Source organism: Prionailurus bengalensis, chromosome B1 (genome assembly GCF_016509475.1).
Source record: "Prionailurus bengalensis isolate Pbe53 chromosome B1, Fcat_Pben_1.1_paternal_pri, whole genome shotgun sequence".
Lineage (NCBI taxonomy): Eukaryota > Metazoa > Chordata > Mammalia > Carnivora > Felidae > Prionailurus > Prionailurus bengalensis.
Window position 1 is genome coordinate 144514547 of NC_057344.1, and position 16910 is coordinate 144531456.

General features: G+C 39.6%; 1 protein-coding gene across 8 annotated transcripts in view; it reads right to left on the reverse strand.

The window, feature by feature from the left end:
• The window catches only part of ART3 (ADP-ribosyltransferase 3 (inactive)), a 141509-nt gene that overhangs the window by 8520 nt on the left and 116079 nt on the right, over positions 1 to 16910 (reverse strand). For all 8 annotated transcript variants that reach the window (XM_043572437.1, XM_043572438.1, XM_043572443.1 and 5 more), the window contains exons 4-5: positions 1452 to 1484; positions 481 to 513 (exon numbers count right to left, since the gene is read on the reverse strand). In XM_043572437.1, coding sequence (XP_043428372.1) covers positions 481 to 513; positions 1452 to 1484 — 66 coding nt within the window. The remainder of the gene's footprint in view (positions 1 to 480; positions 514 to 1451; positions 1485 to 16910) is intronic.

A 16910-nucleotide genomic window follows, 5' to 3' on the forward strand; every position in this document is an offset into this window, starting at 1 on the left:
CAAAGAAGTGATCTGAGTCACATCACCATAAGTGGAAACTTAGGGAGGAAAAGCATCTAATCACCTAGATTCTTTAGTCAAATGATAGCAAATATCAGCATCTCTGACAGATGCAAATGAGTAGCTTTTCTACTTTCATCTGGATGTGTGATGCCACACAGGCTAATTTCAATGACTAAATACAGAACTATACATAAGAGGTCCTCAGACCTGTCAAAAGCAACTAGCTCTTCAGGTCTACTCCCCTGAACGTTTCCATATTCTTCAGATCTCCAAAGATCCAACCCCTCTCATTTGTAGGAAGGTAAGTTTCCCCAAAATAGATACCCCCCCCCCCCCCCGCTTATCTGTCAAGTTACTTCCCTTCCTGTCTGCAAAGTACTCTTTCTTCAGCTAAGAAGTGAATTTGCTAACAGGAAAGAGCTGCTAAATATTAAACATCCATTTAAAGATTATTTTTAAAAATTAGAGCACACTTACCAGGGTTGTAGATATAGATGGGTTGAGAATATTCTGAAACACAAACACGTTTTCATTACCTAAGTACTATCATCAGATTTAAATAAATGTCAGGTTCACTCTATTTTTAAATGCTTGTTAATAATAAAGATTTAGGTTGGCTTACAAAAATACAGTAATATGAGAAATTTAAGATTTTAATCTCAAAGCAAATGGATATGGATTTATTTTAATTACATGAAGAATTCAGAGAAAAACTAGCCAGGAAGACAGCTAGAAGCAGACCGTTATTCTCAAACTTTTTAGCAAGGAAATCTTCAAAAGGATCCATCCAAAGCATGCATTAGCCTACAGCATTTTCTGGAAACCCTGGTTCAAATCTATTGGGCTTATCTGATAATGCTATTCCTCATAGAAATCCTGTTTCTCTTCCCAAATCTTTCCTATGGTCCTCTGAGAAAGATTATTTTTGTTACCTCCTCTTATTTTTCACTGAGGAAGCAGAGACAGACAAACCATATTACCATTCTGTCCCCCACCCCCCGATTCCCTCCTTAAGCCAAATGCACTCTACTTCTTCCCTTTGTCAGTCTCCCAGATGTTATTTCCTAAGATATCAAAATATAAGACTATGAATCTAGCTCTGTGCATAGGAATCATGTAGGGGCATTTAGAAGTCCTTAAGCTCCTACATGGACAGGCTACGGTGAGAGTAGCATGGTCCCTGCATGCCCAAGGCAAATGCTGTGTTTGAGAGCACAGCCCCAGGCGTGGCTAGGGGTGGAGAGTAAGCAGCAGAGGCTCCTGGGCCCTCCACCTGACACGGTGGTGGTGGCGGTGGTGGCAGTGGTAGCAGCAGCAGCACATCTTAGCCTCAAGAAAATGATGGCTGATGGTGTGACAATATGGTGGGGTGGCTCTGCCGCATGCCTGGGAGAGGAACACTGATAAAATTCCCCTTAGAAAGATAATACTTTAAAAGCATATCTTACCCATGTTCTCAATACAATTTTCAGCTTTTAGTCCTGAAATATGAAGACACAGCTTTGTTAGACACGATCTGCCTTAGTAAAGATTTCAAATTGGTTTTATGGCTACTGATAACCTAATTTGTCAGCTTTAGTCTATCAGATCCATAATTTGGTGGGATTCAAAATGCAGAACAATTACATTTTTGTATTTATATTACAGCCACCAAACAGTATGATCTTTGATAAAACATCTAATGCTTCTGGAATTAAGTTTCCTTAGCTGTACCTTTTACTGGGAATTTGCTTCAAATGACCTCTAAATACCCATCCAAGGCTAACATTTTATGATTCTATTTTATGATTAGTCTGCAAAAGTTAGGAAAAAATTTACCCATCTGTTCAGTTAATCTTCTCTTCAGATACTAAATGTCCTCAACAGCAAACCTATCCTTTTACTATGACAATTCCTATTCACTGGAGAAAGAGAATCTCAATCAGGTCTTCTAGATCCTTGAATATATAAAGAAAGATCCTTCACATTCATATAAGGCAACAAGTTGGTCTACCCCAAACATTAATCTATGGTCTGTTCCAGAACACTGATCTACCTATATAAGAAAATTCTATAGTTTTTGGAGAGCAGGAATATGGCACCTACTAGTGTTATCTTTATACGGTCCTAGTCCCTCTCCTTGGTGATGCCCTAGAAAAAGTCACCAGTGCTGAAGCAACAACTCTGATATGCCCAACTATGGTTATGGCAAGAACTTCAGTGAGAGGATGTTTAGATTTGGAGCCACCATGAAATACGGAGGGCTTCCTAGAAAGTCACATGAGGATCTAGAGTCCCATGGTCTCTTCTCCATGTTTGGCTAACTCACTGATCTAATCTGGATATTCAGCTACCTGAGGATGAATCTCTCCATCTAAAATGTGGGGGGGGAGACCCAAGATGTCTGGCTTCACTATGAGAGATGCACTTTTCCATAATCTGCTCTCAAATCCTGTACCATCTTGTGTAGGATTTGAACCAAGAATCTAGGTGTCTTGGTCCAGTTTCCACTGGTCAAGGAAATAGTAGGGATCTGTTCAAATCTGGATGGTGCCCTGAGGCTAACCTCAGGTGTCTGACTAGACTGAAATTTTTGTTTATTTATTTTGAGAGAGAGGCGGAGAGAGAGAGAGCGCACGTGCACACATCTGGGGAGGGGCAGAGAGAGGGAGAGAGAGAATCCCAAGCAGGCTCTGCACTGCCAGTGTAGAGCCCAACACGGGACTTGCACCCACAAACCGTGAGATAATGACCTGAGCCAAAACCAAGAGTCAGACACTTAACAGACTGAGCCACCCAGGCACCCCTAGACTAGACATTTTTTAACAGTCTAGAGACTAATACAAAAAACTGCTTTAGCAGGAAATGAGTAAGTGTAAGCCTTACTCAGAGGACTTAGTTGAGGGTGAGGTAAAGGTGAGGGAAGATGTGGATAAGAAAGCTATTGGTATAATAGAAAGATTCAGCCAGGGGACTAGACACTGGGGGATTTTAAAACTTTTATCTTTCGTCTGTACCACACATTAGAGTATATTTCTCAAAGTGTAGCCTTTTAATCATATACTTAAGAATCATCTGGGTGCTTATTAAAAAGTACACCAGGTGCTTATTAAAAAGTCCCTAGCCAGGACTATGGACTGATACAGAATTTCTGGGGGTGATGCCTTGTATTCTGCATTTTAAACAAGAAATCCCAAGTGATTTTTAAGCACAAAATTTTTGAGAGCCTCCAGTAATAGAGAATGGATCTTCTTTAATGTTTAACACAGATCCATTTATTCAAGACTGCATTTCTCTTCCCTATTTGACTGAATTTAATTTTCCATTAGTTTTTCAACAGCAAAAAAGTAAACTATTTTGGGTTAAAAGAGAGGAGACTGGTGCAGAAATAAACAGGAGAAAGCACAAATATATAGAGAATTAAAGAAGGGACTATAACCACAGATTTGATAGGTGTAAAAAAACCCCACAAGATTACTGTGACTAGATTTATACCAATAAATTTGAAATATAGAACAAATGCCTAGAAAAACAGAACTTATTAAAACTCAAGAATAAACAGAAACTTGAATGGTACTATAACCATTAAGTAGTTTAAATTTTTTCCATACAAAAATAGAAAGATAATTTGGTTTTTACAGAGTACTAAAGAGGAGGGTGCTGTACAGAGAGAACCCCAGAGATCTTCAAAGGGTTTCCTTTGAATACTGAGCAAAATACAGATCAACTTATGTGATCGGGTATGGGGAAACTACCTGAGGCCAGGGAAAGAATCCATGAGAACACGAATGGTGCCTATTTCTACCAGTCACACTAGAAAACCTTGTAAACTGCCATTTTAGCAGAGAACTCTACAGTAAGAAGACTTAGAAACAGTCCAGACAACAGTAAATACAGCCCTCTCCGGAGTTCCCTTTTTCCTTCAGATCCCCAGAAATTACAGATGTCTGTAACCAAACTCAGAGCTGATTGGAATTTCCAGCAACAAGACTAAGGCAGTATTTGTTAATCACTGGGTTTCTGCACATAAGCATTTCTTCCCTTTGGGAGCTGCTACTGCTTGCCTGTTACTGGGACTGAGACTGTCTCACTGCAAGAAAAGTCATGTCTCTCCAACCCACTATCTTATCATGCGATGGGCTCTCCCTGAATTTAAGTTCCACCAGTAAGATAAAACCCCAGAAGTTCCATTGTCCATGGAGATTTACTTCCAATTAAGAGCCAAACCTGACTCCTAAGGCCTTGACCACTTTCACAAACAAGTGGCTGTCTATGGGACCTGCAGTCTCCAAACAGTGGCGGAGGTGTCCGTGAATGCTATAGCAAATTCACAGGGCTACCAAAGGATATTTTAAAATTTCAGGACAAACGCAGATGTACTTGGTATCTGTCAGGCACAGCAAGAACTACAACTTGAAGTGGAGCTCAGTTGCAAAGTCATCGCATGTCAATATTCTGTTTGATGGACATATTTGCAAGGCTGGGTTTTCAGCAATTATGACAAAAAGCAAATATATTTGAAAAATCAATGTGGATCAGGAAATAAGTGGTGTCTAATCTGATTGCAAAGTCTGACAAACTGTGCAGTGTTAAACAGGCATATATATCCCATTAGCAAGTTACTGTAGCTAAGAATGAAATAATCTTTAGAAAACTGTTTATGTATATTACTTTTTCAAACAGTTACTAAGGTGTTAGAACATAAACACTTACTGAGTTGTTTGACTCTATAAATGGAACCTTTTAGGTATTTCTTTTAGCATATGGACACTGTCAAAACAATTATGACAACACTAGGAACACCATGAACCAAGAAAATCTGAGAACCTCCGCATCAGACATCACAAAAGCCTTATGTACTCCTTTACCCTGAACTACTGTCTCAACGGAGACCTTAGCTACAAGACTTCACACCTGAAAAGACAGCACAGTTCTCTAGTAAAACAGCCTTCCTCCAGGTTGGGCACATCCAATGGAGTGCTGCATCCATCCATTATAATAACTTATTCATTTTCTTGGATGCTCTTGCGAGTAGCTGAACTTCAAATGGTGATCCTGGCAGGAAGTACACTGCCCTGGGACTGACTAAAATCTACCTTTATATACATTCATGTGCCAATCCTAATGCTCTAGACTGTATGATCAGGCCCCTGAGACACTGAGAACTGGATTACTAAAGATGAAGCCATATGTAGTCCCTCTCTACATAAACAAATGCATCAAATACAACTCAAGAACTCAAGCTTTATGCTACATGTGTACATGCTTATATGAAGTGAATGCACCTAGAGAAAAGCACCTGGGGACTGGCAAAGCAAATCAGGCATGTGAGGCCATCATCTACTATAGCTTCTGGCTCTCTAAGCAAATCTACCACAGTAAGGAAGTCATTTATAAAGGATTAGGACCTCGAACGAAAAATTCTATTAGCCTTCCAATGAAGATCTCTACAAGACTGACTGGTTGGCTGTCTTGAGATATTTATAAGTTGCATTAAACCATGCTAACCTCTGTTAGCTAATTTTCCAAGTATCAAGGAATTAGGTGTTAAAGAATGAGGTGAACTGGAGGAATAGCATACTCTCCTCCTTTCTGTGTGGGTGTGCTTGTTCTGACCTCAGTGGATGGATACACATTCACACAATACCTGCTTTTACTTCAGTAAATCAATACATATTTCATATGACCTCAGCAAACAAATAGATCATATTGATTAGATCAAAACCATGAGTACATGAAACTGGAGGTTGACTTTGCTTCCAGTGGTTCTGTAGCTAGACTCCTTTGCCACAGAGGTCACCATGGAACTGATTATTATGGAAAAAGGACAGCCAATCTGGATCATCCTCAAGAGGAAGTGACCAACTGTAACGGGATGGGATTATGGTAGGCAGCTTCTGACATGGTTCCCAGTGATCCTGCCTCCTGGTACTCACGCCCTTATATAATCCTCTCCTCTTGCATGTGGACTGAGCCTAAAGACTTGCTTTTAGCAAACAGAATACAGCAAAGGTGATGAGACGTTACTTCCATGATTAGGATGTGAAAGACTATGACTTACTGGAACTTTACTCCTCTCAGGGGAGGCTAAAAAGGAGTGTTAATCAGAACCAGTGAATATACTTATGTTTAATGAGCCCTCAAGGGCTAGGGGTGGATTTATGAAAACTAAATTTGGACAGTCCTACAGGTTTATCTTCCTTCCCTCTTTTGATGGCTTAGCAGAGAACTGGCTCAACAGGTCTCAGTAAGATTAATAAAATAGACTAAAACCAGCCACTGGAATCCAGGGGCTCCTCTGGAGCAAAAGTAACAGGGTTACTTTTCCAGCTAAAGAACCTTGATATATTCCCTGCCCCCATGACTCTACTAATATGTAGAACATATTTACATATATACAATCTTGACCCTCTCTACAGAAACACTGGCTAAAATGCCAGATGATCTACGCCTAGCCTGTTCAGTAAAACAAGGAGAGATCAGAGTATGATGTATATTGTACTATTTCTCGAAGTTTCCTTCCAGTAAATCTTATATTTGCACTATAAGGCACAGGGAATCCCAAAGCTATGGTTTTCTACCAGGTATCATAATTCATCTATAGTTTTCTCAATCCAGGTACAATTTTCCAATGGGTCATTTTTAAAAATAAGAAATGTAGCATTATTGTACCATTCACATTCACATTCTACCTTTATCAAGTTTTCTAGGAAAACGGTACAGAAGAAGGCTAACCTGCAGTAATTTCCCCATGAGAAAGGAGTAAGGATTTTGTTCCCATTTACCCCACAGTTCACTCATACAATCTTTGATTAAAACCAAAATTAGTACTTTTGACCACCAGAAAATTGTACCACACCAATGTTTTCTCCAATTCATAATCAACTGACCTATTTTTTGGGTGGAGGGGGAATAACTAGTTTTTGTAAGGCCCACAATAAATTTTTACCTTGGAAATCATACACAAGTTTAAAACCATTAACAGAGAACTATATTAGAGCTAAATTTAGTATAATTTTTTATCCCTTCTAGAAATACATTTTTTTCATCCAGAGTTATATTCAGTGACATTGGAACAAGGTTCTGATTATATCCGTCTGGCTTGAGTTTTTAAAATCCCTGCTTATTATCCAAAAAGCCTAGCTTTGGGGTGCCTAGGTGGCTCAGTCACCTAAGTATCCGACTTCGGCTCAGATCATGATCTCACAGTTCATGAGTTTGAGCCCCATGTCAGGCTCTGTGCTGACAGCTCAAAGCCTGGAGCCTGCTTCAGGTTCCCTGTTTCCCTCTCTCTCTGCCCCTCCCCTGCTCACACTCTGACTCTGCCCCCCCCTCAAAAATAAATAAACATTAAAAAAAAACCTTAAGGGGCACCTGGGTGGCTCAGTCAGTTGGGTGTCCGGCTTTGGCTCAGGTCATGATCTCGCCATTCCGAGTTCGAGCCCTGCGTTGGGCTCTGTGCCAACGGCTCTGAGCCTGGGGCCTGCTTTGGATTCTGTGTCTCCCTCTCTCTCTGCCCCTCCCCCACCCACGTGCATGTGCGCGCTCGCTCTCTCTCAAAAAGTGAATAAACATTAAAATTAAAAAACAAAACAAAAAAACTTAAAAAAGAGCCTACCTTTATTATTCTTTTTCCTTAGCTCAAACTAGTTTATACACATTTCTGTTTTTATTTTTTATTTTACTTATTTTCTTGTTTCAAGTTTTCATTTAAATTCTGGTAAGTTAATATGTAGTATAATACTGGTTTCAGGAGTAGAGTCTAGCGATTCATCACTTACATATAACACCCAGTGCTCTTCACAAAAAGTACCCTCCCCGTCACCAGCCCACCCTCAGTTTGTTCTTTATAGTTGAGAGTCTCTTACGGTTTGCCTCTCTTTTTTGCCCCCTTCCCCTATGTTCATCTGTTTTGTTTCTTAAATGCCACATACAAGTGAAATCATATGGTATTTCTTTCTTTCCCTGATTGACTTATTTCACTTAGCAGAAGACTCTCTAGCTCAATCCATGTAATTGCAAATGGGAAGATTTCATTCTTTTTGATAGGTAATGTTCTATTATATGTGTGTGTATACACACACACACACACCCCACATCTTCTTTCTCTATTCATCAGGTGATGGACATTTGGGCTCTTTCCATAATTTAGCTATTGTTGATAATGCTGTTATAAACATCAGGGTGCATGTGCCCCTTCAAATCAGTATTTTTGTATCTTTTAGGTAATGCATAGTAATACAACTGCTGGGTCATAGGGTAGTTCTATTTTTAACTTCTTGAGGAACCTCCATACTGCTTTCCAGAGTGGCTGCACTAGTTTGCATTCCCACAAACAGTGTTAAGAGGGTTCCCCTTTCTCCGCATTCTCACCGTCTGTTGTTTCCTGTGTTAATTTTATCCATTATGACAGGTGTGAGGTGGGATCTCACTGTGGTTTTGACTTGTATTTCTCTGATGATGAGTGAAGTTGAGCATCTTTTCATGTGTCTGTTAGCTACCTGAATGTCTTCTTTGGGAAAATGCCTGTTCATGTCTTCTGCCCATTTCTTAACTGGATTACCTTTGGGGTGTTGAGTTTGATAAGTTCTTCACAGATTTTGGATACTAATCCTTTATCAGATATGTCATTTGCAAATTCCTCTTCCATTCTGTAAGTAGTATTTGTTTTGTTCTTTCCTTCACTGTGCAGAAGGTTTTTTACTTGATGAAATCCCAATAGTTCATTTCTGTTTTTGTTTCCCTTGCCTCTAGAGATGTGTCTAGTAAGAAGTTGCTGTGGCCAAGGTCAGAGGTTGATGCCTGTGTTCTCCTCTAGGATTTTGATTTGTCTCATACTTAGGTCTTTTATCCATTTTTATTTTTGTGTATGGTGTAAGAAAGTTGTCCATTTTCATTCTTCTGCATGTTGCTGTCCAATTTTCCCAACACCATTTGTTGAAGAGTCAGTCTTATTTCCAGTGGATATTCCTTCCAGCTTTGTCAAAGATTAGTTGACTATAGGGGCGCCTGGGTGGCGCAGTCGGTTAAGCGTCCGACTTCAGCCAGGTCACGATCTCGCGGTCTGAGTTCGAGCCCCGCGTCAGGCTCTGGGCTGATGGCTCAGAGCCTGGAGCCTGTTTCCGATTCTGTGTCTCCCTCTCTTTCTGCCCCTCCCCCGTTCATGCTCTGTCTCTCCCTGTCCCAAAAATAAATAAATGTTGAAAAAAAAATTAAAAAAAAAAAAGATTAGTTGACTATATAGTTATGGGTCCATTTCCAGGTTTTCTATTTTATTCCACTGATCCATGTGTATATTTTTGTGCCTATCCCATACTGTCTTGATGACCTATAGCTTTGTAATACAGCTTGAAGTCTGAAATTGTTATGCCTCCAGCTTTGCTTTGCTTTTTCAAGAATGCTTTGGACTCTAAGGGTATTTTCTGGCTCCTACAAATTTTACGATTTGTTCTAGCCCTGTGAAACATGCTGGTGGTATTGTGATACGGGTTGCATTAAATGTGTAGATTGCTTTGGGTAGTATAGACATTTTAACAATATCTGTTCTTCTAATTCATGATCATGAAATGTTTTCCATTTCTATTTTGTCATCTTCAATTTCTTTCATAAGCTCTCTCGTTTTCAGAGTACAGATCTTTTACCTCTTTGGTTAGGTTTATTCCTAGGTATCATATGGTTTTCTGTACAATTGTGAATGGGACTGATTACTTGATTTCCCTTTGTGCTGCTTCATTATTGGTGGATAGAAATGCAACAGATTTATGTACGTTGATATCATATTCTGCAACTTTGCTGAATTCGTGTATCAGTTCTAGCAGTTTTTTGGTAGGGTCTTTCGGGTTTTCTACATAAGAATATCATGTCATTGTGAAAAACCAAAGTTTGACTTCTTACTTGCTAATTTGGATGCCTTTTCTTTCTTCCTGTTGTCTGATTGCTAAGGCTGGGACTTCCAGTATGATATTAAATAACAGGAGTGAGAGTGAACATCCCTGTCTTACTATGGGGCTTAGAGAAAAAGCTCTCAGGTTTTCCTCATTGAGGATAATATTAGCTGTGGGTCTTTTCAATATGGCTTTCATGATGTTGAGGTACATTCCATCTATCCCTACTTTCTTCAGAGTTTTTATCAAATATGGACACTGTATTTTGTCAAATGCTTTTTCTGCATCTATTGAGAAGATCATGTGTTTCTTACCTTTTATTAATGTGGTGTATCACATTGTTTGATTTGTGGATACTGAACCACCCCTGCAGCCCAGGAATAAATCCCACTTGACTGTGGTGAATGGTTCTTTTAACGTGTTGTTGGACTCGATTTGCTAGTATCTTGTTGAGAATTTTTTCATACAGGTTTATCAGGGATGAATTCCCTGTAATTCTGCTTTAGTGGGGTTCTGGTCTCATTTTGAAATCAAGGTAAATGTGGCCTCATAGAATGAGTTTTGAAGTTTTACTTCCATTTATATTTTTTTGGAATAGTTTGAGAAGAAGAGGTATTAACTCTTCTTCAAGTGTCTGGTGTAATTCCCCTGGGAAGTCATCTGGTCCTGGATTCTTGTTTGTTGGGAGCCTTTTGATTACTGATATACCTTCTTTGCTGGTTATGGGTCTGTTCAAATTTCCTATTCTTCCTGTTTCAGTTTTGGTAGTTTGTATATTTAGGAACTTCTCCATTTCCTCCAGAATGCCCAATTTGTTGGCATGTAATTTTTCATAACATTCTCTTATAATTGTTTGTATTTCTATAGTGTTAATTGTGATCTCTCCTCTTTTATTTGTGATTTTATCTATTTGGGTCCTTTCTCTCTCCTTTTTGGTAAGTCTGGCTAGGAATTTACCAATTTTATTAATTCTTTCGAAGACCCAGCTCTTAGTTTCATTCATCTGTTCTACTGGGATTTTTTTCTATATCATTTTTTTATCTTTATTATTTCCCATCTGATGGCTTTTCTAGGCTTTAATTTGCTGTTCCTTTTCTAGCTCCTTTAAGTGTAGGGTTAGGTTGGTTTTTTTTTTACTTTTCTTGTTTCTTGATGTAGGCCTGTATTGCTATATACTTCCCTCTTAGGATCACCTTTGTTGCATCCCAAAGGTTTTGGACTGTCATGTTTTCATTTTCATTTGCTTCCATGTACTTTTTAAATTTCTTATTTAATTTCCTGGTTAACCCATTCATTCTCCAGTTGGATGTTCTTTAACCTCCATGTATTTGTGGTCTTTCCAGAATTTTTCCTTGTGGTTGACTTCAAGTTTCATAGCACTGTGGTCTGAAAATATGTATGGTATGATCTCAATCTTTTTGTACTAGTTGAGCCCTGATTTGTGACCCAGGATGTGATCTACTCTGGAGAATGTTCCATATACTCAAAAAGAAATGTGTATTCTGCTGCTTTAGAATGAAATGTTCTGAATCTCTGTTAAGCCCATCTGGTCCACTGTGTCATTCAAAGCCATTGTTTCCTTGCTGATTTTCTGCTTAGATGATCTGTCTATAACACCCATAGTAGGGGGTATTAAAGTCCCTTACTATTATTGTATTATTGTCAATGAGTTTCTTTGTATTTGTTACTGATTTAAATATAATATATACACATATACATACACACACACATATATATATATACATACACATACACACATATATATACATATACATACATATATATATACATATATATATGTGTGTATATATATATGTACATCCAAGTTAGTATATAGTGCAAAAATGATTTCAGGAGTAGAATCCAGTGATTCATCCCCTACATATAACATTCTGTGCTCATCTCAACAAGTGTTTCGGTAGTTTATATGTTTCTAGGAATTTGTCCATTTCTTCCAGATTGCCCAATTTATTGACATATAATTGCTCATAATAATCTCTTATTAATGTTTTTATTTCTTCAGTGTTAGTTGTGATCTGTCCTCTTTCATTCTTGATTTATTTGGGTCCTTTCCTTTTTCTTGAAAAATATATATATTTTTTAATGTTTATTTGAGGGGGGAGAGGGGCAGAGAGGGAGGGAGACACAGAATTGGAAGCAGGTTCCAGGCTCTGAGTTGTCAGCACAGAGCCCAACGTGGGGCTTGAGCTCATGGACTGCGAGATCATGCCCTGAGCTGAAGTTGGACACTTAACTGAGTGAGCCACCCAGGCACCCCCTGGGTCCTTTCCTTTTTCTTTTTGATCAAACTGGCTAAGGGTTTATCAATTTTGTTAATTCTTAAACCAGCTCCCAGTTTCATTGATCTGTTCTGTTATTTTGATTTCAATAGCATTGATTTCTGCTCTAATCTTTATTATTTCCTATCTTCTTCTGGATTTGGGTTTTACTTGCTTTCTTTTTCCAGATCTTTAAGGTGTAAGATTAGGTTGTGTATCTGAGACCTTTCTTTCTTCTTTAGGAAGGCCTGGATTGCTATATACTTCCCTCTTATGACTGCCTTTGCTGCACCCCAGAGGTTTTGGGCTGTTGTGTTATCATTTTCATTAGCTTCCATGTACTTTTTAATTTCTTCTTTAATTTCTTGGTTAACCCATTCATTCTTTAATAGGATGTTCTTTAATCTCCAAGCTATTTGTGGTTCTTCCAAATTTTTTCTTGTGGTTGATTTTGAGTTTCATAGCATTGTGGTCTGAACATACGCATGTCATGATCTTGATCTTTTTGTACTTGTTGAGGGTTGATTTGTGTCCCACTATGTGATATACTCTGGAGAATGTTCCATGTTCACTCAAGAAGAATGTGTATTCTGCTGCTTTAGGATAAAATGTTCTGAATATATATTAAGTCCATCTGGTCCAATGTGTCGGTCAAAGCCATCGTTTCCTTGTTGATTTTCTGCTTAGGTGATCTGTCCACTACTGTAAGTTGGGTGAAGTCCCCTACTATTATGGTATTTTTATCAATGAGTTTATGTTTTGATTGATTTCTATATTTGGGTGTTTCAAGTTTGGGGTATATGTATTTATAATTGTTAGCTCTTTTTGTTGGATAGACCCCTTTATTATGATATGGTGCCCTTTTTCGTCTCTTTTTAGAGTACTTGGTTTAAAATCTAATTGGTCTGATGTAACTATGGCTCCTCTGGCTCTTTTTGACATCTATTAGCATTAGAAATGGTTTTCAACTCCTCACTTTCAATCTGGCTGTGTCTTTAGTTCTAAAATGAGTCTCTCATAGGCAGCATATTGAGGGTCTTAATATTTTTATGCAATCTGATACCCTATGTCTTTTGATTGGAGCATTTAGTGCATTTACGTTCAGAGTGATTATTAGGTAAGAATTTAGTGCCACTGTACTACCTCTAAAATCAGGGTTTCTGGAGATTTTCTCTGTTCCTTTCTAGTCGTTGTTGCTTTTGGCCTTTCTATCCTATTCAATGAGTCCTCTTTACTATTTATTGCAGGGCTGGTTTAGTGGTCATGAACTCCTTTAGTTTTTGTTTGTCTGAGAAACTCTCTATCTCTCCTTCTATTCTGAATGACAGCCTTGCTGGATAAAGGATTCTTGGCTTCATATTTTTCCCAGTCAGCATATTGAATATATCATGCCACTCCCTTCTGGCTTGCCAAGTTTCTGTGGCGAGATCTGTTGCTAACCTTTTTTGTCTTCTCTTGTAGGTTAGGGATTTCTTTTCCTTTGCTGCTTTCAGGATTCTTTGCTCATCTCCGTACTTTGCAAATTTTACTGATATGTCCTGGTGTTGGCCTGCCTTTGTTGATTTTGATGGGAGTTCTCTGTGCCTTCTGGACTTGGATGTCTGTTTCCCTCCTCAGATATGGGAAGTTTTCAACTATAATATGCTCAAATAAACCTTCTTCCCCTTTCCCCCTCTCTTCTTCTGGGACTCCTATGATACAAACGTTATAATGCTTTATGGAGACAATGAGTTCCATATGTATACATTCGTGATCCAGTAATTTTCTTTTCATTTTCTTTTCAGCTTCATCATTTTTCATAATTTTATCTTTTCTTAAATGTTTATTTATGAGAGAGAGAGAGAAAGAGGGAATGAGTAGGGGAGGAGCAAAGAGACAGAGAGACAGAAGATCTCAAGTGGGCTCTGTGCTGACAGCAGACAACCCAATGCAGGGCTTGAACTCACGAACTTTGAGTTCATGACCTGAGTCAAAGTCCAACACTTAACTGACTGACCCACCCAGGCACCCCAATTATTTTATCTTCTATACCAGTTATTCATTCCTCTGCTTCTCCATCCTGGTCATTACAGTCTGTTTAGCATCTCGGTTACTGAATTTTTTATTTAGGCTAGTTTTTAGGTCTTTTGATCTCCATGATAAAGGACTCCCTGGTGTCTTCTATACTTTTCTCAAGTCCAGGTAGTACCCTTATAAGTGCTGTTTTAAATTGTGGTTCAGGCATATTACTTATACCTATTTTGATTAGATCCCTGCTCATGACCTCTTCTTGTTCTTTGTATTGGGAAGAATTCCTGCAGCTTGTCATTTTGTTTAGATCTCAGTCTTCTGTGTGTTAGGAAAGCCTGTTATGTTTCCTGCTCCTGAGAGCAATAGCTGTATTAAGAAGTCATAGGCTGTTCAGGGCTTCAGGATACACCTCAGGAAGTGTTTTTGGTATATGCTGTGTGCACTGTTGTGTTTTGCCTGTTCTTTTCCTTAGGTCAGTTCTCTGCAGTGCTTCTCCTTGCCTACAGTGGGAGTGTTTGGCCTTGTCTAGTGTGTAGAAAATTTTAACCCTGTGTGTTTTGATCTGCTTGTTTAAAAAGGCTAGATCCTTGGGCACCTGGGTGGCTCAGTCGGTTGAGTGTCTGACTTTGGCTCAAGTCATGATCTCACGGTTCGTGAGCTCGAGCCCCGCATCGGGCTCTGTGCTGACAGCTCAGAGCCTGGAGCCTGCTTCGGATTCTGTGTTTCCCTCTCTCTTTGCTCCTGCCCTGCTCACACTCTGTCTGTCTCTCAGAAAGTAAATAAACATTAAAAAAAAATACTTAAAAAAAAAAAGGCTAGATCCTATTTCCCCTAGAGCTGAAGCTTTGCAGCATTCTATGGTTAGTAGACTTGGTACTTGTGCTGGTCTTCTGGGGTAGGGGCCCACTGCTGCTCTGGCTCTCAAGTCCACAGTTTAAAAAAAAAAAAAAAAGACATTCAGAGTACAGGGAGGCAAGGGCTTGGTATAAGCACCTCAAGCCTCCACTAGTTTCTGTACCTCTCTCTGAAGCCCACTGGTGCTGACAGGAGGGGTTAAAAATGGTGTCAGCCTGTTCTCATGACCAGAGAGAGGAGTGTGCACCTGCTGCTGCTCAGGAAGCCCTCACAGAAGAGCGAACAATCTCCCTTCTGGTGTCTCAGGCTTCCATCAGATACCTGCCTTCACCTTTTCTAAAACAGCCTACCTGTAATTATTACTTTGAGAGGTTTTGTCCCTGAGATCCCATTAGCTATTTCTAGATAGCAGCAGAGAATGCTGGTTAGATTCCAGTTTAGCATTAAATCTATATACAATCATTTGCAGTGGCCTTTGTCAGAGCTCTCCAAAGAAATCGTGCCTGTGAGCCTCCACAAATGTCTCTCCTTGTGGCTGGTTTGAACATTAACTTGCTGTGCAGCCTCTGCCTGACCTTGTGGGGATGCCCACAGTGGTATGCATATTCCTCTCTTCCCTCCTCACAGGAGCTCATATTGCACTTCCACATGCAGATCTGAGCCCTGGCTCATTCTTAGTCAACCCAATGGCTCCACCCATTTTGTTCTTTATAATCCAATTCACAACCAACTCTGTGGGTTCCACTGCCCATCTTTTGTCTATCAACCAGATATCAGTGATTAATTTGGCATACAGCTAATGCAGCCAGGGCTTCTGTGTAACCAATGCCTCCACAAATGGCATTTGGCTGAATGCATCAGGAACACCAAAAGTGGTATCATTTTGTCAGCCTAGCTTCAAATGGGTTTCTTGGCTATAATGTGGTTTAGGTGAACAGGTTTTGGGGTGGGTGGTGGGGTCCTAATTTGTAGCATTCACTGATTTCCATGGTAAAACTCTCAACCATGGTTAACTTCAAACTCCTGTGATATATGAGGAACTGGGAAGAGATGTATGCCCACAATCAGCTCCCAAGAGCTGGTATGAATCAGCTCTAACTGGCTTGGTTTTTGGACAGGTCCATTGTATGGTTGATGAGGGGAATGGGTACTTTTCCCCTCAATGCAAATTTACTCGCTCTAGTCTTCATCTGTCCTCTTAAGGTGAATAGTTTCACTGACTTGCAACTCAGGTCCAGGATTAGGGTGAGGCAAATGAGGTGCCTATGACTGCAAAATTTAAAAGGCACTTACTCTTAGGATCATGCAAGTTTGCAGATGGCACAAGTGTATGATCCTAAGAATAAGGATCTTCCTTAAATTTTGTGCCCCAGGCACCTCAATGACCACACAGTTTCTGCCATTAAATCAAAAGCACATCAGCCTCCCACCCTGGCATGATGCCTTATCAGCGCTTCCCTACCTGTTCTTTTTTATCTCATAGTGCCTTGGACATACTGAATCAAAGTCTAAAAGTCTATCTCACTTCTGAAGCCCTACTGTAATACTCATTCTGCTTCATCAGTGGTTTTGGTTTTGGGTTCAGCTAGACCGTCACACTGCTAAGACCCAAAAAGGCTCTCCTCCCACCTGTTTACTTAGTTTGGCAGAAGAACAGAAGGCAAGGAACACTGCACACTATTTAGCAGCAGGGCAGCAGCAGATACATACCTTTGGCGCAAGTCCTCACAGCTGCCCAAGGCTATTCTTTAATCCCAGAATTATAGCTCAGGTACAAGGAAACACATTTATACAAGTGGTTAGAGGAACCATTCTAGTTTAGTAGCCTCATGCCACATAAAGACAATGATATCTCTGAGACCAGTCCATGAGTGCAGTTTCAGGACTCAGCAAGAAAAAC